We start from the raw sequence: 24,295 nt of genomic DNA, 5'->3' as shown, positions 1-24,295 counted from the left end.
AACTGCAAATAGGAACTCATCAGTGCCAGTAACACGGTTAAGCGCACTACAGGTTACAGGAACATGCCAACGGCATAGGAATCACCCGCAAGCACCACCAATCGCAAGCATGGCAGCCCCCCCCCATTAACACCCAGGCACACTTCCTTCCACTCCACCCCCCCAAGCCACGGTATGCATAGGCACAACAAGTAACCTATGTTAGCAACAACACCTGCCAGCCCCTTAAACAGGGAATAACACTTGTGCGTCCCATCTATACAGGGCCCAACAGAGCCCAGCTGTTATCACAAGAATTACGTGATTTAACAAACAACGACCCCATAGGGGGCGCTGGACCGCATTACATAGGTAAGAGGACATTAGATCCACCAATATCACAATCTGGAACTTCTTCCAGAACTTATGCTGACCTTGCATGCTTCCCCTCTCTCCATTTATTTTCTCTCCTCCACATGATCTACAATGGTTTCATCTAAACTACAATGTGTTAATGTATGATCCATGTCATCATTCTACACTACTTTCCACCCAACACCATGCACAATTTAACACGTACTATATCACCAAATGTCACATGAAACACAAAAAGTCACAATATGCATGTGATTTTGAACATGTATCAGCCTTGAAAAGGACCTATGGGTCGAAACACGTGTCGGCTGACCACACTCGGGACATAACAGCCCCCACTGTATCTATAAGAGGTGTTCTCAATGCAATAAGATGAAATAAAAACAAAACCTCTTGCGACTAAACTCAAAACGTGAGAACTGCGTGGAAAATCTAATTCTTTTTGAAAAAACAGATGTGAGGTATCCAGGTTAACCCCCCTTCTCTATACTAAACAAAAGAGGTGTGGGCTACACCTCGACAAACCTGTGACCTTGCCACCATTATCACAAAAGAAACAAACAACCTAATAGAGATTAGCAAGGTTGGTTCCATCTCTAGGGGAGCCGGTTCTCTCTTCTAGGTATGGAACTACCCTCACAGCAATAGGGATAGCTAGATGTTTTTCTTTTCATTTAAATAAAACCTTTTAACATGTCAGTAACTCGGCCGACTCCGACTCCTCGTTTGTCACAGTTGCCAGTCTTCAAAAATTATGGAAGGCGGCTCCCAAGTGCTTTCCCTCTCAATATTGTTTTAAACGCTCCATGTGGCAGTGCCAGACTACATCCTAATCCATCTAGGCTCTCCCGATAGTCTGCCCGTGCCTGGTTCGTGTTTGATGTAATGGGGAAGATGCCATATTTAAACACAAGGGTTTTTGGGTTAGCCCCTCAACAACCTTTTCACTAGAGGGTGAAAATAATTCAGGCTTGGGGTCTTAAACTTGCCTTCGTTTTCCAAACCACTGGGAAATCCACTGGTCAGGGGAGAGGCCACAGGTCTGTGGTACTGGTTGCCCATTACCTGACTAAGGAGGTTTTCCGATCACCCCCTAAAGAGGGTTTAATCCCCCAATTGCCCGATAGGACCCAATATTTCTATGGACTTCAACCCGGGCCCGGTAAGAACTCTGCAAGTTTATCTAGAGTCATATGAAACCCACTTCGGACATCTAGTGGTAAATCAAATGTAGGAGACGAACACAGACATTTTAATCCTGGTTGGCTTTTATTAAAGAAAAGAAATGCCTACCATGGCCCTTCTACTGGTGATGAATCCCTATGCTAAAAAAATAACAAAGAAGGCGCTCGTCAAGGAGTCTTAAAAAATAACCGTCATCTGTCCTCAACCTATTCTTGTCCTATTACCTGCCCTATCATTAACAATAACGAAACTCAAATCAGCCTAGCAATGTGTTCTGCTCCCCTCTTGTTAGCGATTGCTGACACTTCACCCCCAATCCTTCTGTACTTCGTTGTTTCCCGCTTTAGAGTGGAAAATCGGTCACTGCATATAGTCTGAAAACAATGAGTCTTTCGTTCTTATGCCTCAGAGAGAAGGGCCCCTTGTCCTTCGGCACCCTTTGGAAAACCAAAAATGTCAAGCTAACTTTGATATTCTCTCGAAAAATTCTTGCTTTCTTAAACTTCCCGAAGACGCTTCCTAGCCCCCTCACCAAGCTTGGGTAGCGTTCAAAACAAACACCGTCTTTTTTAACACAGTCTCTGGTTTCTAGATACTTCCAAAAGGAAGAACTCGTCCCCCTCAGCAAGCTAGACCACAATTCAAAAATCACACAAGTTCTGTATTATTCTTGGCACTCTATTTTGAAGGGAGCTCCTGCGGCTCTCAATAGGATTCTCAAAATTTACCAATGTTTTCTCTAACTGAAGAATCGTTTCAGTACAATATTGTGGCCCTCTTCAAGGGTCTTGATCTTCTTAGCCTCTCATGTGAGATTCGGCCTCAGTGGCCGTATTTGAGTGGTAGTGTCCCAGATTCCTTCTAGTCTACTGTTTTGCACAGCCGGTCATGGGCTGCTTGGTCGTATAGGATGTAGGTCGGTTGCAGTGTCTCCAACCCCTTCAGGGCTTCTAGATTCCCAACTTCTTGTGGGCTGCTTGACTTCTTTGGCCACATACAAGTGGCTGAATCTATAACCCTTTCAGGGTCTCTGGGTCACTCAGCCTCTTGTCGGCTGCTAGACCTCTTTGGCCGTATGTGGGCTGGAGTGTCTCCAACCCCTTCTGGGTCTCTGTGGTATCAAACCGCTCACCTCCCTTTCCTCTGTGCCGTCAGCGTACTTTGTCAGTGGTGTCCTTCGGAATCAGCGCTGGCAACTGTTGACTGTGGAGCCGCACCCTTGCATTCATTGCCTCTCTGCAGCGGTCCGCGCTTCTGCTGCTATGATCAGGGGCATGGGTGCATCAGCTTTCGTCAGGTTTGGTCTCCAGCTCACAGAGACTCTCGATCGTCAGGCATCCAGCCCTCTTTCCCCCCCCCCCCCACACGTATTGGACGCGGTCCTGCCTGTGCGTGGGCTGGCTCAGGTTTACTGCCCCTCACCCCCAGGTACGATACAGATTCCTTTGATGTTCACCTGTGTAGCAAGAGAGAAAACAGGGTTGTCTCCTTGCACAAGGTCCAGCAGCCAGCAGAGCGGGGTCAGTAACCATGCCATTCCCTTTCAAACGGCTTTTGTTCTCACAATACTTTTGAAATCTCATGTAACACAAACAATGAGGATTCACTCCAAAAGGGAGGTTTAGTTTATTTGCTTATATAGGGCACCAAACCGAAGGGTATCTAGGCGCTTTTTCTTACATATACGACAATTGTTATATAATGGTACAGTTATTTACATGAGCAATCGGTAGTCTCATACAATGATAATAAGATACAGTAAAATGCAGTGTAGGCGATTGCCAAGTGTTGCAAATTAAATAAAATGACTTAGAAAGCACTATACAAATTATATACAGCGTATATAAGTATGGGAGTGGAGAACGTCGAGGGAGGCGTCTAGTGTTACAGATCTAAGCCCACATCCTTTGTATGTGGTAGACAGATACATTGGTGTATAATCAGTGTTGGCAGCATATACTTAGTTCAGTTGGGAGAAGAGCAAGGATTTTACCTCGTTTCTGAAGGATGGTTCGACTCTTGGAGCAGGGGGCAGAGGGTTTGAAGCTTTGGCTACCAGCACTAGGGAGCTAGACCTGCTGGCCTTCTGCAATTTGAATTTAGGGATATTAAGGCAATGAAGGTAGTTCGCTCTGGTAGGTCTGAAGGATTCTTTTCTGGAGAATTTATCAATCAAGTATTTGGGGGCAGAGTTTGAGAGGCATTTGTGAGTGATCATTAAAGCTGTAAACATGATCCTGTCTTCTATTGAGAGCCAGTTTGTGTTGTGTCTTGCTTGGGAAATGTGGTTGGAGCAAGGAATATTAAGAGCTGATCTGTTGTTTTGCAGCACTTATAACTTATTGAGATTACGTTTGCTAGTGCCCAAGTATAGAGTGTTACAATAGTCCAAATTGGAGAGTAGGAGGGCTCTTCCAAGCGTGATGCAGCTAATAATGGTCAGGAAGGTTCTGCAAGAATTTATTAATTTGGAGATATAGGCTGTTGCTGATGCTGTGGCGTTAACTTGTTTAGACGGGGATAAGGTGGAGTCCAAGTAGACTCCAAGTGTTTTGGCATCCATAGACACTTTGATGTTGTTCCCATCAATATTGAATGTGTTGTATTGGGGATCTAGCTTGTTGAGGCGGTGCCTGGAGCCGATGAGCAGTAGCTCTTTGTCGTTGTTGAGGCAAAGACCATGCTCAGCCATCCAGGCTTGAATTCTGAGGTAAATTTAATTTAGGAGTGTGGAGTCTTTATCATCTGAACCTGATAGAGTGATGAGAATTTGCATATCGTCAGCGTAATTTGTGTAAGGGACACCCATGTCATCTAAGTGGTCGAATAGACGCTTTGTAAAGTTGTTGTATAGGGTTGGTGAGACAAGAGCCCTGCAGGACTCCACATTTGATTGGTGAGGGTTCTGCTGAGGCTGATGGAGAAAAGACCCTCATTGTTATGTCTGAGAGGAAGGATTAGACCCATGCAGCAGCTGTAGTGGAAAAAGAAGCTGCTGTAGTCAGATGTGTGGTTAGGATCTTATGATCAACAATCGAATGCTGCAGATAGGTCGAGTAATAGGAGTAAGGCAGGATTTCCATCATGTTCGGCTTCATCCATTTGGATTTTTAAGTCCAGGAGTGCTGTCTCAATACTGTGTCATGGTCTAAATACGGATTGCCGAAGGCCAAGAAGGTTTTTGGTTTCGAGGTGGTTTTCTATTTGGATATAGGCTGCTCTATCCAATATCTTCAAGAGATAGGGGACGGTTGTTATTCGTCTTTAGTTGGTTGGAATGGTAGGGTCAAGATGAGGTTTTCTGATGAGAGGCATGACCCAGGCATCTTTAAGCTTTTTTGGGACTGAACTAGAGGCGAAAGAGGAATTCATGAATGATGTGATAGAGAGCAAATTCCTTCGCACCCTCTTTTATAATTGTAGCTGGGCAGATGTCTCCCTGGCACCTAGAAGGTTTAAGGCTAGCAATTATAGCTTCTACCTCTTTGGTAGTGATTGGTCAGAATTCAAAAAAGGTAGGTAAAGGGAGTAGAGTGGGATTCACTTGATTTGGCACTTGGTGTGAAGCTGAGTTTTTTGGCTTCAATTTTCGTTTGTAGTAGGGCGATTTTGTCGAGAAGTGCCTTTTGGATGTTGCCACACCAAAGGGCGTCTTTAATGCACGAGTCAGGTGGCAGACTCAAGCTCTTTGAGGATGGAAAAGAGCTCTTTGGAGCTGGACTTTGCGTTTTGTATTATACGGTTAAAAATGGCACTTTTAGCTTTCGGGATAGCGGTTTTGTAGCTGCTGGAAGCATTATTAATCTTTTCCTTGTTCTGGATAGAGGGGTTCTTTTTGCACATAGCTTTGGAGCATCTTTTGGCTTTACAAAGGGCTTTCAAGTCTAGTGAGAACCATTTGTTTAGGTGTGCTGGGGGCTTGGCTTTTCTCAATTTCAGCAGAGCTGTTTGGTCGAGGGCTTGGAGTAAATTCTGGTTGTAGAGGTCCACCAAGTTGGCAGGGACCATATATAAGTGTGTGAGTGTTGGTGATAGGTTGGAGGAGAAGGATGTTCTCCAATTTGATCAGGCGATTGTTTCTCGTTAAGGCAGGTGGGACTTGTTGACCAGTGAGACGAGGGCTAAATCCATTTTGGGACTGCCTTGTCCTCGAAGGGGAAGGGGTCGACCCCAGTAAGATCATGCTTGCCCAGTCCTCTAGGGACTGTCTTGCATAGCAGGCTCACCTCCCTACTCCCAAAGGGGGTGGCTTCCCCTTGAGAAGGGACACATTTTCTGGATTCTTCACAATCACCACAATATCAAAAATAGAAAAAATTGAATGTTGGACCAGCGATTTGCCCCTCCTCCACCCCCTTCCGCTCACACTGCATTTGCCATTTATTGAAGCTCCAGCAGACTACTATGATTGTGATATTGAAGATCATTACCAGTTCTAAAAAGATCTGCAAGTGCTTTGGCCAAAACAGACACCAGAGTAGTTTAGCTACTGTCCCCTGCTCTACACAAAAGCTGGATTGACAATGGTGCAGAGTGAGGTGTGCCAAAAGAAAGGCATGAAGCTGGGTTTAGCCAATCTCCCACACAGACTGTATACACAGTACTGCGTGCATCACTTCCTTAATATTGGGATGAACACAGACTGGAAGGAACTCTACATTCTTATGGGTATGTTAACTTTTCGAATGAACCCTTTTAAAAGGACTGCAAGATCGGTAAATGCTTCTTTTACCCGGCTTTGCCATAGGCAGCAGGTCCATAGGGGTGGAGGTCTGTCCCAAATGCGGAAACCCATTCCTTTTAGAACTCGTAAATTCTCGTAACATCTTCTGACGCATGAAGGTCTGTCCGCCACTTCCTCCTATAAGTATTTGTATTAGAAATCTGTAAGTCAGTTTCATCAATATATATATTTTTACTTTTATGGAAACTGTATGACATGGAAGAGCTCTCTGGTGATCACATTTCATTGACTGGAGTTCCAAAACATTGACAATAAGCAATGTCAACTGGCATAAATCTTATAGCACCGACTGTTAAATGACAAGCTCTAACTTGGCCTGCATTTGGAAGGTTTTGCCACCACTTAACACATAATTTGTCTTATTTAATGCCCAGAATTTAGGTGTGACCCTCTGATGCATCAGGCCCAAAGCATTTTAATTGACATTTCTTGCTGGGCTCCCACATTGTGGAACTTACGTCACACGCAGCAGGATGATATGAAAAGTCATTTTGAGCGTGCCTGTATACAAGTGTTTCTAGGCGCGACAAGACAAGGAAGGGAGGACAGAAGGAGGACAAAACAACGATATTACTAGGCCTAGTATCATTCAGATCATGCAAGTGCAGGGGGAGTGGAAAGTAACTTAAGTGCTAACTGGCGGTAGCTCATAAGTGCAGAGAGTCAGGGGACTGTAGGGTTGCAGAGACAGTCCCTTAAGTGGTTGGTAGGCCTAGAGACAGTGCAATGGCAACTGGTCGTGCAGGAGCCTGGTCCCATATGTTCAGTGGGTGGCCAGTATGCGCAGCAGACGGGGACATCAGCAAGGGAGAGAGAAAGTGGAAGCAAAAAGGAAGGTCTTTAATTGCTTCCGGAACCTTAGGTGGTCCTGCTCAAGTTTGAGAGAGGCAGGGAGGCTGTTCCAGAGAGAGGCCCCAGCAGAGGACAGATCTACCCCCCCACTCCCTGCCTGGAGAAGCGTTTGACCCTCAGAGTTGGAGGTGGATGAGCAGAGGGCTCAAGCAAGAAGATGCTTAGGAAGAGAAAGTTTCGATGTAGTGTGGTCCCCGGCCCCAAAAAGCCTTTTGGACGATGCAGAGGGTCTTGAACTTCATCCTCGCAGCCACAGGGAGCTAGTGGAGAGATACGATCCCTGGGCTTCAGGCCAAGGACAAGTCTCGCAGTCCTGTTCTGGATTAGGCTGACTGGTTCTGGACAGGCCAACTGGGCGTGTAGAACGTGCTGTTCCTCACAGAACTGGAGGCTCACTGGGCTGGACACGCATTTCTCAATGCATGATGCAGCGCCTTGATGGTAACCTCATCGCTTTCCACTGTCAAAGAGCGCGCAATCACTTACATTCATTGCAGAGAGAGGGAGAGTCAAGCTTGTGGGAGGAATCTAGAATTCACGGATGACATATACTTGCTACTTAAAATCCCTTAGTGCTAAATGAAGACACTAATACAAACGTAAGGATCCAGCACTGTGGTGGGCAGGAAAATGGGGAGTGAAAGCTCCCACGGAAAGGAACCCCAAAATCTGGCAGCAGTGTGGCCTATGCAACATATTTATGAGTTTCTGAAGAACCTATTTGGGTACTGCAGTCCTCTAAGCAACCACCATAGATAAACATGTCTGGGCCACCACAAACCTAGCATAAACTTTATAAAAACCAGAGCCCAGGACATACATGTTGCTCACATCTGCACCTTACTCACTTGTCCCCTCTGCACACATAAGCTCACATCCTCATCTTGAGTGGGGTTTTAAATTTAGCATTGAGCACCCGTTCCAAGGGCTGCAACAGGTGTTCCGTTCCAGCCCTTGGAACAGGTGTTTAATACTATTAGCACCAGTTCCATGGGCAGGAACAGGGTTCATTTGAAGTATTTTCTTTTCATGAACAGATCCCATCGCTGCGTCCCGTTCATGGAAAGAAAATACTGTACCAAAATAAACACTATGGATTTGGAAGGCGGGGTTCCATACAGAGCCGATCTTCCATTTCCATGGCAGCCTCACAGAGCTGAAGCAGCTGCAGTGGCAGCACTCGTGAGGAGGGAGGTTTTGAAAAAAGGGTATAGATGGGGGTGGGGGTGGAGATGGCGTGTGGGGGGAACCGGCCATCAGGCAGTTCGGAACATGGGCTAGATCCGCAGTTACAGCCTGCGTTTCTAGCCTCCCGATTGGCTGGCTTTCCCCCGCAGGATTCTTATCTCATTTACTAGTCTTCACAAAGCAACATTTCATATGTGGCCTTCCTTTCGGTGGTCGTGGAGTCTACACTTTCCTTTTGTCCAATTTCAAGATGTACACGTTTGCAAGGGGCCATTGGCTGCCGCGATCCATTCCAGTTGGTCTGCACAATTTAGGGATCATAAACTCCTAATCTCCTGCCCGCAGATCTTGCATTTGGTACAGCATTAGTGTCTTCACTCCATTAAGGTTTTTGCGTGTTTCTTCCCATCACCATAGCCTTCTCACCCCTCATACCAAAATCTCACTGTACACTTCTTACCCTGAACTTCTATGCCAACACCTTCTCAACTCAACTACAATCTCATCCTGCACCCATAAAACAAGATTCCCCACAAACTTGCATCTATTGCCTTTTCTACCACACCTTTTGCCCTGCCATTCAGCACCTTTTAAAAACGTCTTCCCTCTCACCTCCCAAACGGATCCCTCACCGGTATCTTATAGTTTGAGTGAGAAGAGATAGCTTTATGCCTTTGTGCTAAAAGCTCAGTTACCCTGAAGTGTCGTCTAGGTTGTCAAAAGATGAGCATGGAGTACAATCCTAGCTCCAATATTCAACCAAGCATTCCCCCCACTTTCCCCCGTGCCCCATCAGGGCGTTTGATAAGGCCTACCTGGGTGAACAGCATAGCAGGTGACGTTGGTTCCCTGCAGCCTGGTCGCCAGCTCCCTGGCATACAAGATGTTGGCAAGCTTGCTGTCACAGTATGCCTGGAAGTTTTGTTTCCAGCCTCCTGTGGGCATGTTCAGAGCCCCAAAGTCAATCTTGCCATTGCGGTAGGCATTGGAAGCGAGGATCACAATGCGGCTTGGGGTGCAGCGTTTCAGACGTTCAAGGAGCAGGTGTGTCAGCAGGAAGTGACCTAGGTGATTCACGCCAAACATCAGGTTGAAGCCTTCTTCTGTGGCACCATCTGAAGAGACACCTGTGTGGGGCAGAAAGGTGGAATTTTATACGTTTGCAATTATCACAAACAAACATTAAAGAATCTGCACAGACCATTTCAGAGCAAAGTTATAGGCAAAGCACACGAAGAATAGGGTAGAGTGGGGGATATGGAATGTCAGATATGGACTGGCAGCACAGTTATAGAAATAGTCTATGCACAGGCTGGCTATTCTGCAGGAGCATAAAATGAAGGTGTATGGACCATCTGAAGGAGAGCCTGCCTGCAGTCGGCCAAGTGAGCCTGCCTGCGGTGAGCAGCAGGAGGGCCTGCCTGCAGACAACCACATATTAGCAGGAAGGCCTACATGCGGACAACTCAGAGTAGCAAGAAGGCCTGCCCATGGCGGCCATCCCGTGGACAACCGCCCAGTAGCAGGAAGACGCCCTATGGACGGCCACACAGTAGCAGTCAGACCTGCCTATTTATGGGCTTGTTCTAAACTCCACATTTTGTTTGCACAACTACGAGTTTCTCCTACATATAATGGTCACCAAGATCCTGGAACGGCACCAGTATCAATTAATTGATAACGTACCTGCATTGTTAATGAGGATATCCAGCTGGGGCTCAGATTTGAGGAATGCATCAGCAAATTGCCGTACCGAAGCCAGACTCGCCAAATCCAATTTCAAGAAGAGAACCTGCTGGTTTCCAGACTCCTGAGAAGAGAAAAGAATCCACTCAATATCACCCTGAGCAAGAACTAGCCACGCACTCAGTGCTGCCTGAATGTGCACCATTGAAAACACATGGCTGAGGTACGTGGGGTGACGGTCTCTACAACTGAAAGAGGCAGACGAGAGCAGTGGTGGAAAGGAGTTCCCTGCCACTGCTGAGACAGACGTGCAATAGTGTATCTGTTGTGTAGTGCATCGGAGGAGTTGCTGCATCAAGGCTATTAAAAGTTGAGAGGTGAGCTTGGGGATCTTGGGGAATCTCCCAGGAAGTTCATCAGCACTGACCACAGGGGTAGGTAGAGGGAGTCTCCTATCGCTCAGACTAGTGAGATAAGAGTAGACTGGTGGGCTGAGGGAGTCCCCCCAGCACAGAGACCATTATGGACTGGTGGGCCGAGGAAGTCTTCCACCACCGAGACAAGAGCGGTAGAAGTGGAGGCACGTATGAATAATTTCATTAAATGAGTCATACTGAACTGTAAATTGTGTAGATTTGAAAGCCCTGGCATAGAATTCTCGTTTTTCCATTTTAGGTCAAGCCATTCCCCTGCTACGAGTATGCTTCGAGTCGGACCATCTTTTTTCTCTTCGATTTAGTTTGATAAGTAACAGTGCTGAAAACCAATAATTTGTCTGAATTTAAACGAGTTCTAAAATTTAACAATGCAGCACAGGAAAAAAGTTACTTCACATTAATAATACAATCTCGCAAGGTTTGTACGTCATAGATAGTGACGATAAACGTACCAATACAATATGAGGTGCTTCCTCTGTAGATACTCCTTGAATCCATGAGGGCGATTACTTGGAATCTAAGGTCCAACTAACGTCTCTCTCCACCTTTAGTTATACAGACGGAGGCAACACTAGACGCGCAAATGATAATGATCATGGTTCCGAGCGCAAAATAGGTAGATAGACTATTTTCAACGAACCACGAGGATAAAAAAAGCATTGACAAAGCCAACAGTTTGGGTTTGTGTACAGGCATTTGCCGGACACTGCCTTAATGGCACACACTGGCCATAAAATGTCAACAGCTGCAAATTGTGCGAGTAACTCAATGTGAGAACAGTGCCAGGCAAATGCCTAATAACTATATACAAGCCAAAATTGCTGGCTTTGCCAATGCGTGTTTTTCATGGAACTTCAGTGCAAGTGCAACACACTTATTACCCCAGGCATACATATACAGCAGCTATTAAGCCTCAAACTTTCAGAAGGCTGCTTAGATATAACACTGGAAGGTACTATACTATAGATCAGATGCCTTGACGTTACTGCTCGACAGAGCAAGCGCAGAGAGATCCCAGGGAGAGTGTGATTTGGTTGGGGTGGCGCCGATAGTCAGTGGGAATCAGAATAGTCATGTGCATGGCCACAGGCAGTCAAAGGGTGGGTAAATAACCAAACAACATCCACAAGCCCCATACATGCCAACATTATCCATTCCGGACACCGTTTCCCTCCCATCTCCAATGCAATAGATTCCGTTCAAAGGTAAACCTGGTATCCACAACAACAACAAAAATGATAGTGCCTGCAAGGGTAGCAGCATACCATGCCTTTTAATGCACATACATCTTGTGAATACGAAGCCTGTCATTGTTCCCTACCAGGAGCACCCCGATAAATCATGGAGCCCACTGCCGACAACCTGTTCAAGGAGTAGCTTGTAAACCCACCACAGCTTAATTTGTGGGGGTAGTTGCCGGTGGCCAACACCGGCACTCTTTTTTTGGGCACCGGAACTCATGCGGGGCCAGCGCCCCATTTCACCATGGCTGACTCGTTACAATACTGGCAGCAACCGTTGTGCTAATAGCACCATGGTTTAGCGCTGGTGTTGTAATGAGGGTCAATGTCTTGCAGAAATGACTTTTTCCGAGTTATACAACACCATGCTCATGCTTGATGGAAGGGTGAAGGGGGATGAATTTATGAGTTGTGATGACTGATAAGGGCTTGCGAGTAAATTGATTACACAAATCACCTGGATCAGGTGACTAAGGAACGGGCTGAGGGGAGGGTGCTCTTCCTGAGGTAATCGATTAACAATACTTGGTGTACTTTAACAGATTGTCAGATGGGGCAAAAGGGGTAGAGACAAATACAGTGCAACAGTGACTGAAACAGAATGCTTTTTTATTTATTTGCATTTTTAAAGCGCTCACACAGCCCGGGGGCATCGAGGCACAGTTACAGGAGGAGCATGTCTTAGTTGCGCATTTATAACATGCTTAATACCCAGAGGTTTCTAAGCGAGGAGTCGGGGATCGAACCTGTGTTGCTTCGTGTCGTCTTGCTTCCAATCAAGCACATTGCTGAGTCCCAGGACAATGATTGCAACGCAGCTCCACTCAGCCATTTGGGAAACAGGGCAGTGGGAGGAGGTGGGCTGGGCGGTTGGGGGGATCATTCTGCAAAATTGGCAAATAAGATAACACCCTGAGCTTTGCAACAATTTTATCAAATGCATTTTCACTTCGAGGACAGCAAGTATAGTCCAGATGTCTAAAAAGTGTGGTCTAGAACTTAGAAGTGTGTTCAAATGCACTCTTTTGCCTCTGGGTTTGCCAGAATGCTGGAACCACTACACCTAACATAACAAGTGTTTTCCAACTTTAAAGCATTATACTTTCTCAACCCATGTGTGCCCTTCCCCATCCATTCCACTACTAGCCTGTGCCAGCAGTTGCTGCAGCACCAAACATGTGACATGGAACAGCAGCAGCAGTGTGATGGGCTGGTGGTGGGCTGATCTAGGTAGGTCTAGCACTGAACTGGTGTGGCCGGCGCGCCCGCGCTGAGGGCGGCACTGTGCCCGCACTGCGGGCAGCGCCACACCCAGAATTATGGGGCCAATATTTTTTGGGCACTGGCACTTATTTTTTTACAAATTAAGCACTGAAACCCACCTCTTACTTTAGCTATCCGCACAGTTCCTTACCAGAAGCAACTGGGATGGAGGTGTGATTGGTTTGTTTTTTAACACTCTCCTCTGTTAATAATTCTACCTATATAATACTTTTACTGTCAGTAGAATTGGCAACTGTTGAGTCATTTAGACTACAGGAGTGTGTGGTCCTTGAGTGATCTAGGATGTTCAATTGCTTGCATTTTTTGGGTTCATGTTAGTCAAGCATGGCTGCGTTTGGTTTCCTCCGTTTTCATCGGCTGCAATTGAGGCAGCTCTTTACAGCAGCATAAGCATTTCGTACCGTTTTATTTTCATATCAGAAGTGCATTAATGTCATTTAATGGCTTGGGGTTTTCGATGAGAAGTTTTAGGAGAGATGCTCAGCAAGCAATTGTGCTTGCACATGCGATTAGGAAAAGCTTTTTGATGTTTGATATGAAGATGCGCTTTAAAAAGACTGCATGAAAGGGCACGGTCTATGGTTAGTTGTCTGAGCAGAGAGCAAGAAAGTTGCGATCGAAACCATACCCTCGCCCCCACTGTCCCACCCATTTCTGAGCATGTATAATGCATACAGGAAGGCAGTGCGAAAATCTACCAGCACTTCTTGGGTAGGCTTTCATTCTTTTAATGGAACATTAGCAACCCTTCCCAGTGAGGGAAGCTGATATTCGTTATATCAGACACCTCTTAGCATTGCTTTATATTTTTTCTGTTGTACCTTACACCAGGGTTCCCTGTTTTCCCACGAATCCAGGGGCCCGACAACGTCTATAACGTACACAAAGCTCTACGTGGGCTTGTATACAAAATTGTTCTTCCTTTCATACCATTGAATACCTAATTTAGGAGGTGGTCTGCCCTTAACTACATAATTTGATCAACATAATATGCCATCCACATGAATGTATGGGCACGTGTATATAAAGAGAGGTATCAATCAAGAAAATGATGATTCATATTTGAATAGTATGTTGTGCATCAATTCAGGTCGATGGTATATTATGTTGATCAAATTATATACTTAAGTCAAAACCACCTCGTAAATTAGGTACAGGGTATGAAATGTAGAAAATTGAAATGAATACAATTCTTATAAAAGCCCACGTAGTGACTTATGTATGTTAGAGAGTGCCAGTGCTGCTCAGCAAGTCTGCTATATATTTATGCACAGTACCCCCAATTACCCACAGAGCGCCATACCAATTTCATGGGGCAATGTCAATTATCCACAACAGGGCTTCTGCACACTTATTGGCACCTCATGCCACATTTCTTGGCAAGGCTGCTATCGTTTTGAGACAGCACCTGAATCTATCAACATAGCTGCTGTAATGACCGAGCACCTACAGGCGTCGGCTGTTTCCAAAGAGAGAGTTAAAGCGCTGAACAAGAACAGTGTCTGGGCTCATTTCTCAGTTATTCTGAGCTGGTGTCCTGCATACTGGCAGACAGTGCGAGTATGGCATTGCTGTGGTAGACAGCTGTGGTAGACTTCAAGCCATCCTGCTCTCAGTTGTATGCTTTTCATAACTTCTGCCTAACGCATGTCTGACTGTGGAGCACTACTGTCAAAGACTTAGCATCTTTTAATGGCCCCCAGCTTTAATCCTCTCAAATCGGATGTCACAAGTGCAACTGGGCCCTTTTCTCTCCTCTACCTCACCCTCGACATCCACCTTCTCTCATTTCCAGTGTTATGCTGACACAGCCCTCTTTCCGCTCTCATTCCCCACTGTCTGCTATTCAGGCATGGTGCACTGCTAATGATCTCTGCCTTAATGCCAGTAAGACTGAGAACATTCTCATTGGGACTCCTATCCCCGCTTTCCCTCCTACACTCTGGCTGCCCTCTTTGGGCCCCCCTTCTCCTCACTCTTGTGTGAGGCTAAATACTTCAACTCCTCTCTCTCCTCATATCACTGACTTTGCCAAGAAGGCAGACTATCATCTTCACCTCCTTAAAGGCATTCTCCCTTTCCTCACCTTACCCCAGAAACGAAATGTTGCTAGAGCTCTGGCTCTCTCAAGGCTTGATTACTTTAACAGCCTCTTCGGCCCTCTTCAACTAATCCAGAATAGGACTGCAAGTCTTATCCTCGGTCACAAACCTAGGTACTGCATCTCTCCAAACCGAATCTCTCAATTGGCCTGCAGTGGTTGCAAGGATGAAATTCAAGACCCTCTGCATCATCCTTGAGGCTTTCTGGGGCCTGGGACCTCGCTACATCCAACTTTCTCCCCCTAAATACCTACCTGCTAGAGTCGTTCGGTCCTCTAGCTCCAACTCTCTGCAGATCAGATGTTTCTCCAAGCAGAGAGTGTGGGGTAGATCTCTCTTCGGCAGGAGCCTCCCTTTAGACCGCCCCCCCTACCCCTCTGTTCGACTTGAGCCAGATCTCCTTAAGGTTCCGGAAGCTTCTCAAGACCTTCCTTTTCGCCTCCTCCTTCCTTCTCCCCCTCCCCTGCTAGTCTCCTCCTGCCTCCAACTGGTGCCTGTGCTAGCCCTTGGGGGTCTTACTTATACCCACAATGCCTTGCTGTTGCTCAGAACTGGAGGTGAACTTCCAGCGATGGCTACTAGGTGGCGTTGTGGAATGTGTGATTTGGCTCAAATGGACTTACCAATTTTCACATTTCAGATGAAAGTTTTTTTTTCTTCTCCAAAACCTTTTTACTACAGCATACACATATAAACTTATGTGGGGTGGGGGGGTTAAAGGATTAGAAAACCTCTTCCAAATGAAACTTGAAAGTAGAATATTCCATTTGGGCTAGCATTTGAGCACATTTTCATAACCACAATGCCTTGGTTATGCGGCTATGAATTGGATGTGCATTTACTAACTGGCAGTGTGGCATGTGTGACTTGGTGCAAATGTAATATTCTACATATTATGCTCAAGTTCTAAAACTCAATTTCTACCATATGCCCTGTGTTTTTATGCAGACAGTGGTCTATGGGTAGTAGGTGCTTCAGGAGAGACGGCCCCTTACTCTCTTCCCAGAAGGGTGGGACCCAGTCAAACTGGTGCTGGGCTCCTCTGGGGGTTATTTTCACAAGCAGTCATGGGCATATATTTATTTTTCCTGCTAAGAATACTAAGATAGCTTGCTCTTTACATAGTTACATGCTGGGCTGAGCAGATCGCTGAGTGGGGCGCCTCGGCTTTTAAACACATCAGTGGTTTAAGTGGGCCGGGCCTGCCGGGTCCCCGACAGACTCCAAAAAGTGAGGCTGAGCCGGGGGCCCCGTCCTACCAAGAAACGGCGCCAGAGGGTCATAATCCCCCGCCACAGCGGTGACGGGGGATGAGCCTGCCGGCCGCCCATGATGAAGTCAGACAAGTCAGTGGCAAACTGAGTCAGGCAAATGCTGTGACTGACAGAATTGCCAGTCAGTCACAGCGTCGCGCAAACTGTTTGAGCAACGTTGTGACTGGCTGACACTTCTGCCAGTCACAGCTGCCTGAAGGGGTAAGTTGCTCAGTGACGCAATTGCTAGTAAGGATAAAACAAACAATCTTGGCTTATCCTGACCATGGTCCGTCAGTTGCGGTGATAGGCTAAAAGTGAACGCTGAGTTCAGAACTGGAAATACGAAACAGCACAATTGCTAGGCACGGTAATGTTTCACGCTTCCCGTCATGAAGTGAAACCAAAGCCGCATACTTTCGCAATTTGGAGACTCGTTTACACAGTACATCGGCATTCCATTATCAAAAGGACACGCACTGCTTGGCGGAGCACATTCTTAAAGCATTAAAGGGTTTCACAACTTACTTTTTAAAGCCTCGGAAAGCAATAACTTGACAAAAAATGCCTTGATGTTAAATTCAAATATATTGCATGATATGATAGTTTATTTATATAGCACCTATACACAATGTGTTTCAAAGCGCTTCAAGGCAAGGGAGGGAACAAGGGAAAATACGATGACATTCTTACAGGCCATGAACAGTAAGGATGTGAAATTAACTTTCGTACTCGGCCGGACGACATTTCAGATAGTGCAAGAGCTAAGACATAGATAAGGAAGGGAGGGGGAGAGTGGGAAGGAAATGGAAACAGACAGGCGACTACCGTACTAGGCCTGACAACATTTCTGATAGAGCTGGAGAAAAACAAAACGGTGAGGGAGAGGGGTGCAGAAAGGGGGGAACAAAAAAGTGACTATCATACTAGGCCCAACGACATTTCAGATAGTGCTGGAGGGGTGTGTGGGGAGGAAAAAAACAGTAATGGGAGGGTAGAGGAAACAGACGAGGTTGCTATCATATTAGGTCCAGGGACATTTCTGATAGAGTAAGTGCATAGAAGAAAGTAACGGGAGGAGATGGGAAAAGGGAGAAGGGAAAGGAGGCGAGAATAGAGTAAGCAGTCAAAAAGAGTGGAGAGCGAATAAATTGCAGAAGTCAGTAGTAACACAATGTTGCAAGCCAGGATACAGGTTGAAGATGGGAACAGCATGATTCAGGGCCACCATGAGTACAAGATGCTAAGTAAGTCCAGCATGAGAGTTGAGAAAGAGTGACACACCGTGAATGAATGAAGTCCATAAAAGTCAAATCCAGCATTGGCCACAAGATGGTGAAACCAGAATGCATCAGGATAGACTCCTGAAGAAGTAGGCTGGGGGAGCAGGGTAGAAGAATCAAGCAAAACAGGCAACACCTGTGTGCGAGAAGGGGGGGGCACAAGGGAACATCACAGGGGGACGAGAGGGGGTGGGGATGGCCTGTGGGGACAGAGGGGGGCAACCTATGTTTGTGCATGCTTACCTGCTGTCTGAGCAGGGGGTGTGGGGGTCGGGCCCTGGGTCCTCCTGGTCCGAACAGGTCCAAACAGGAATTGCCCTTTTTCTCCGTCTGCCCTTCACTGCAGATGCCTGGGCGAGAGACACCCTTGATCTAAGAGTTAAGAGCAGGCAGGAAGAGGCGGGGCTAAGAAGGTGGGTGGTGCTTAGAACAGGTGACCTAGATCCACTTGCACCTGCTCCCCATCTGCAAAGGAAAAGAGGCTGGAGGGCTCCTTAAGTAGGGAAACAGAGCGGCAAGCATGAAGGCACCAGGTGGGCAGGGCTTGCTAAGTGGTGAAAAAGAGTGGCAAGCAGGAAGGCACCAGGTGGGCAGGGCTTGCTAAGTGGTGAAAAAGAGTAGCAAGCAGGAAGGCACCAGGTGGGCGGGGCTTGCTAAGTGGTGAAAAATAGCAACAAGCAGGAAGGCAGCAGCTGGGCGGGGCTTGCTAAGTGGTGAAAAAGAGCAGCAGGCAGGAAGGCACCAGGTGGGCGGGGTTTAGGCCACGTGACCTAGATCCACTTGCACCTGCTCCCCATCTGCAAAGGAAAAGAGGCTGGAGGGCTCCTTAAGTAGGGACACAGAGCGGCAAGCAGGAAGGCACCAGGTGGGCGGGGCTTGCTAAGTGGTGAAAAAGAGCAGCAGGCAGGAAGGCATCAGGTGGGCGGGGCTTAGGCCAGGTGACCTAGATCCACTTGCACCTGCTCCCCATGCGATTGAACAATCATATAATAGACAACAGTAATACGGTCTATTATAGTATGTTTCAAAAAAAATATGAGCCCTCTACAGTCCTAGGAAGCTAGAGGAATCTTGCAAGGAGCACTATAACACAAATCTGAAATTATTATACGTGCCTTATAGACACGCCCATGAATTCTTAGGCCACGTCCCCAAATGAGACCCCTGGCCCCCTCAATTTCTTACCCCACTTAAAGCACTGCACATACTCCAGGTTAAATAAAGGACGCTTATAAAACATTGGCACATGGCTCTCCCCAGTGCTTTTAGTTAGATCAGAAATCGACGAGCGCTCTACAGCTCAGTGATGCAGCTTTGGGGGGCGGTAATACAAAAAAAAAAAAGAAGGAAAAAAAAGTCTGCCTCACTCAAATCTCCAAAGAGTTGGGGCCTATGTAATTAAGAGTGACCTAATCGAGCCACGAGTTTTCATACGTGCAATGAAAGTGGGTAAAATATATAAGTGCGCTTAAAGCTATTGTCCAAAACACATTAATCAATAAAATAGAACTTCAAATCAAAATAGGTCACTGCACCATGCAAATCCCATAGATCCTTCGAAAGAAATACGTAATATAATGTGTTGCAATAATTAAACTTGTTACACCAATTCAAAAAGTATTTAACTGATGTAATTATAATCAGGACGGATAGTGACATCTACCGATGGAGAGCAGTATTGCCGCTCAGTTTTGTATTTACATTACTGCAATGATCAGATCTGGTCGGGAAAGCAAGTTCGGAGAGCCCTGCAGAGCCCGACTCAAGGGCAATATTTGGACACTGCCAGGGCAGAGCCCTGGCTCTCGCATGCAAACTTCCAGGTGCCGTAGGGCGGACACGCAGTAGAGGTAGTGCACTGGAGAACTCAGACATTTCTTAGAAACTAAAATATGGGGGCGGTGGGCGTCAAGAAAGCAAAGCACAGGAGAAAACACAAGCATTTCAATAAATGTAACACATACTAAAACATCAGGAGTGGTCGAGAATTGGGACCCGAGGATCCAACATGTGCTGCTAAACGACAAAAACAGCAGAATTAAAGGAGGGCTTAGTAATGCTGCCTAAATAATTCAAAATCTGCTTCACGGATCACCAGCTAAGGCAGCAAACAAGGTTGTCACAAATCGCGCTGTCAAATAGCAAAACATTACAAACCTAAATGGTGCGACCATTGTAGTGTATTGTGGCAATGGGCCAACCTGCCTGAAAAATAGCAGGTGGGCAGCTGAAATCTGTCAGCCAACTCAAGAGAAGGTGAGGTAATAAAGCGATTCAGGCAAGCCAGACGGGAGGTCAGTCGATACAAGGGCAACTGAAAACTAGGAGCAAGCTCTGCTCGCATAAAAAGTAAGTCGAAACCAGGGCTAACTGCTGCTCACAGTTCAAAACCACCTACTTCCACGCAGTGCTTCACTTAGGCCTTTCTGACAAAAACGACTACTGCTCTGCAGTTGTACTGGGATAAATACTGGCTGAACAGCCTACTGAGGCCCACACTACTACTACTAATACACAGCAGTGATCCCAATCAAAGGTGAAAGAGGCATAGCCGGACAGATATAACTAATTTGCCTCTTTTGGTAACGTGGGCCGAGGGTGGACCATACTCTTCAGAAGTACTGTGAACTGGTAAAGATACAACACAACAGCACAGTGGCACCAACATAAAAGAATGTCCAACCAAGGTTCTATAAAAATAGGAATTTTAATCAAAACTAACCATGCAATAAACTCAGAGAATGCAGACTTTTGCAGAAAATAGGGCACTTTGAGTGAAGACAGGGCTGCAGGCAGTTGATTTGAGCAGTAAATATCAAGAGTACTTGAAAGTGTCTTAAAAAGACAAAGGTGGGTCGAAGAGGGCCTTTTAGAGTGGACGCGGGGAGGGGACCAATGCAAATACCATTATTGCTGGTCTTGGTGGCTCGACAGCATTGAGCTGGACTTCTTGTTGCTTTTCTGTAGTTAAGCCTGTCGAGTTGCAATTTTCCATTGGTGAGCCAACAACACAGTCAGCGTTCAAGACGGGTCGAGTAGAGATGATACTTCTGCTGGGTCGAGCCAACTTTCAAGATGGGTGACTCGATGGCTTCCAGCTGATAGAGTTGACGTTGGAAGCGGGTTGAGACAATGCTTCTGTTGTGACGAGTCAGCACTTGGGAAGCTGCGAGTCAGGTGCTCCCACGCCAGTGAGGCATTGGTCAAGTCGCAGAGGCAATGTGCTTCACTGGGTTGAGTTGGTGACAAGAGATCTCGAAGTAACGCGGTACAAAATTCTTAGAGGGCCAAAGCAGCAGCACAGGTCCTGTAGTGGCTTGAAGTGAGTAAAGCGCAGTAGAGCTAGTTTGAAAGTGGAAAACCAAAACAATTAAACAGGACTCGGAGCTGCTTCATGGCTTCCAAGTTACTAGGAGGCCCAATCTAAGATCGCCATGGAAAAGGAGATCCTTTGCTTTCACCCATCCACTCCAGAAAGCTGGTATGTCACCTACAGGGCCTCCTTCACCTCTGGTGAGCAAAATCCTGTTTTCGGTGCACAGGCAGCAGAAGCTGCTTAGTCCTCATCAGTTTCACCCCAAAAGTACTCTTACGGTGAGTAGGGTTAAGAGCGTTCCTCTTTCTCCACCTCTATGCAAAGGACTTTGGAACTTTGGAATAGACTGCATCTCCAACAGAGTTCAAGGTGAATCCTCGTCTTAAAGTCCAAAGATTAACCCACTAAAGACAAGATATAGGGTATCCTCCCCTCCCCCATTAGAACCCTTGCGTGATAAGGCCATTGTTATGTCGGCACCATATTTGAAGCACTGTTTCCCAGGGAAGGTTCCTTTGACCTGCAGGAAGGAGTCAGCCTTTCTATGAGGGATCCATGAGGCAGCTTACTGTCAGGGTCCCACAAAAATGTTGTCGGTACACCCAAGTCAGACCAATAATACCCACCCCGGTCATGAGAGAATCACCTTACAAAGCGGACAGCAATATGACATCCAAATGCTGCGTTTGTGTAATTGTGTAACTTCTGCAGGCACCATGTTATTAGTAGGCAAGGCTTATATTAATTACCTTGCCGCCAGACAGCTCAGGTGCACAGTTCTGTTTTTAACCATAGGCGTAGACTATTAAAAAGCCACCTTTGCCTGTTGGAACTTTGTGTACATGAAACCCTGCCCTGCTGCTACTGGAGAGGTCAGGAAACGGTCACATTAAAGGCAGATGAGTGAACTATGATTTTGTAATGGAGCTTTATTAAAAAGGGGGATATAATTAGCAGGCTTCCCTTTCAGAAACAGAATGACCTGTAACATTTTATTTCTAAACAAAAAGGTACAGCTATCCTGCCCACGCTAGATGACATTCTTTCACAGCTCTGTTGGCTGTTTTTTAGGCCATAAAACCAAAAACACCAAAACAGGAGTCGGATTGTTAAAAGCTCCCATAGATTGCAAGGATTTACAGCTGTGGAGCCTCGAGCATTTTTTTGACCAAGGAGGCTCCTAGTTGGGTGAACGTAGCTCTGCCAGAGATTTATACTCCCACCCCATGCAGTCGATCGCCATCACTGCATGTGGCCCCTTGAGGGAGGAGGCCGCACTCAGTACATTATGTAAGGGTCTGATATTCAACCTGGTTGCCCTACCTGGAACAAACCCGCATTGATCTGGGTGTATCAATGCCACGATGACTGGCAATAGTTTGTTGGCTAAGACCTTTGACAGTATTTTCACCTCCCTTTTAATCAGGGAGATCGGGTGATCTCCACTAAATTGGTCCGGCGGCTTCCATTCCTTGTGCAATACTACAATCATCACCTGCCACAGGTCCTAGCCACAGGTCGAAGTGGGCGGGAGCGGTGCTCCTATACTTTATTTTTTTAGTCTCACTGTTCCTATACATTTATTTTAAAAAGAAACCGTTCCGGGAACAGTTTAGTTTTAAAATAAAAGTGTAGAAAGATGTTGAAGCTGGTACTTCACTGAACATTCCCTTAAATAACAGGTGTGTTTGTTTGGGGGTTTGGCCTGTGTCTGGGAGGGGGCGCAGCAATGGGATTTGTGGAGCGTGGGGCAGACCGGCAAGGAACATAGCTTCACTACTTCTTTTCGTACACTTCGACCACTGGTGCTAGGGTAGTATGCCCCTCTCCTGGCTCTCCACAAACATGGCCCTCATTACCTCCACTGTTGATTAATTGCAGATTGGATCTCCGCTCTCTTTGCTCTAGGGTCACATGTGCCAGTCCTGTATCTTAAGTATCCCACAATCCTGGCCACATCCCCAATTACCGGGCCCCGATATAACTGCGTAATATGCTGCAAACGCATCAGCTAAATCTAGACTCTTGTAATCAAGTGCCCCATCCGCCCTTCTAATCCCCCTCAACCTCCTCGTCCCTTCATCCCTCCTTTCAAACCACGCCAGCAGTGTGCCGCACTCATCACCTGTGTCATAAACCCTTGCCTGCCTATCCCAATGAGCTGCCCTTGCCTCGTCCTGGGCCACTGATCTGTACAGCTGCTACACCTTGGTGAGGGCCATCCTGTTTGCGTCCGTTCCATGCCGCACCATCTTTTCCTCCGCAACCTCTACTTCCTGCTCCAGTACATCATCTCTGCGCTCCATAAGATTTTAACCACCTGCATTGCCCTTCCCCATACCACCGCTTTGTATGTCTCCCAGAGTGTGGAGCGGCCTTCGACCATCCCCCTGTTCAGAAAGTAGGCCAGAGTCCTCCCTCAGAGCCTCTGCTGTCCTCACGTCTTTCAGATAGTATGCATTTAACCACCATCCCCCACTCTGCCTCATCTCTGCTCCCCTAATCGTTACACATAAGGGGGCATGATCTGATGTACGCCTTAGGAGGAACCTGGCCTTGGTTACCCTGCCCACCATAGTGCTCGGGAGAAAAATATAATCAATGTGTGAGAAGGATGAGTGCACGCTGAAGAAAAGGAGAACCCACCACACCCCCACACCCCCAGTGTGCATCTCTCTCCATACATCCTGCAACCCAGTTCCCTCTGTAAAGGAATTAAGCAGAGGATGTGACTCCTACCCCCACACGGTTTCCTATCAATCTTGGGATGCACTGTGTCATTAGAGCCAACCCTTGCTTGGCCAACAGGGCTTGCACCCTCTTCAATGGCTCCGTTTGCAGGGTCGGAGGGGCATAAAAGTTAATACACAGCGTTCACCCCCATAGTGTGCCTTTCATGAGGATCCTACTCCCTCACTATTCCCTCTCAACCTTCTGTGCTAGCAAGGACAGTGATTTCCAGATTAGAATTGCCACCCCCTGGATCCTTTGGTAAACCCTGCATGCTCCACCACCGAATATCTTGCCGTTCCCAAAATGTTACACACCGTTCCCAGCATATGAGTCTCTTGTAATAGCACAATGTATGACTGGCATGCCGCCAAGAATTTCGCCACTAGCCCCAGTTTGTTCTCATCTAAGAGCCCACTGACATTCCAAGACATGCAGCTGAAGGACTTGTTATGCAGCTGACCCCCCTCCGCCATTCCTATCTCGCGAACAGCGTCCGACCCCTGGAGACCCTTACATCACCAGCCCTGCCAATGGATGTCCTCCTGTCCCACTCCCAGATGAGTGCACTGAGAAAACCCGTAACCAAGCGTAGAACATCCCCAACATCCTGCATCCTTCCCTATGTGTCCCTCCCAAA

General features: G+C 46.7%; 1 protein-coding gene across 2 annotated transcripts in view; it reads right to left on the bottom strand.

The window, feature by feature from the left end:
• The window catches only part of DHRS13 (dehydrogenase/reductase 13), a 172,769-nt gene that overhangs the window by 50,812 nt on the left and 97,662 nt on the right, over positions 1-24,295 (bottom strand). For both annotated transcript variants that reach the window (XM_069615301.1, XM_069615302.1), the window contains exons 3-4: positions 10,010-10,133; positions 9,139-9,450 (exon numbers count right to left, since the gene is read on the bottom strand). In XM_069615301.1, the coding sequence (XP_069471402.1) occupies positions 9,139-9,450; positions 10,010-10,133 (436 nt within the window). The remainder of the gene's footprint in view (positions 1-9,138; positions 9,451-10,009; positions 10,134-24,295) is intronic.

Source organism: Ambystoma mexicanum, chromosome 9 (assembly GCF_040938575.1).
Source record: "Ambystoma mexicanum isolate Mex_15411 chromosome 9, UKY_AmexF1_1, whole genome shotgun sequence".
Taxonomy (NCBI): domain Eukaryota; kingdom Metazoa; phylum Chordata; class Amphibia; order Caudata; family Ambystomatidae; genus Ambystoma; species Ambystoma mexicanum.
This window is presented reverse-complemented; position numbering and strand designations above follow the sequence as displayed.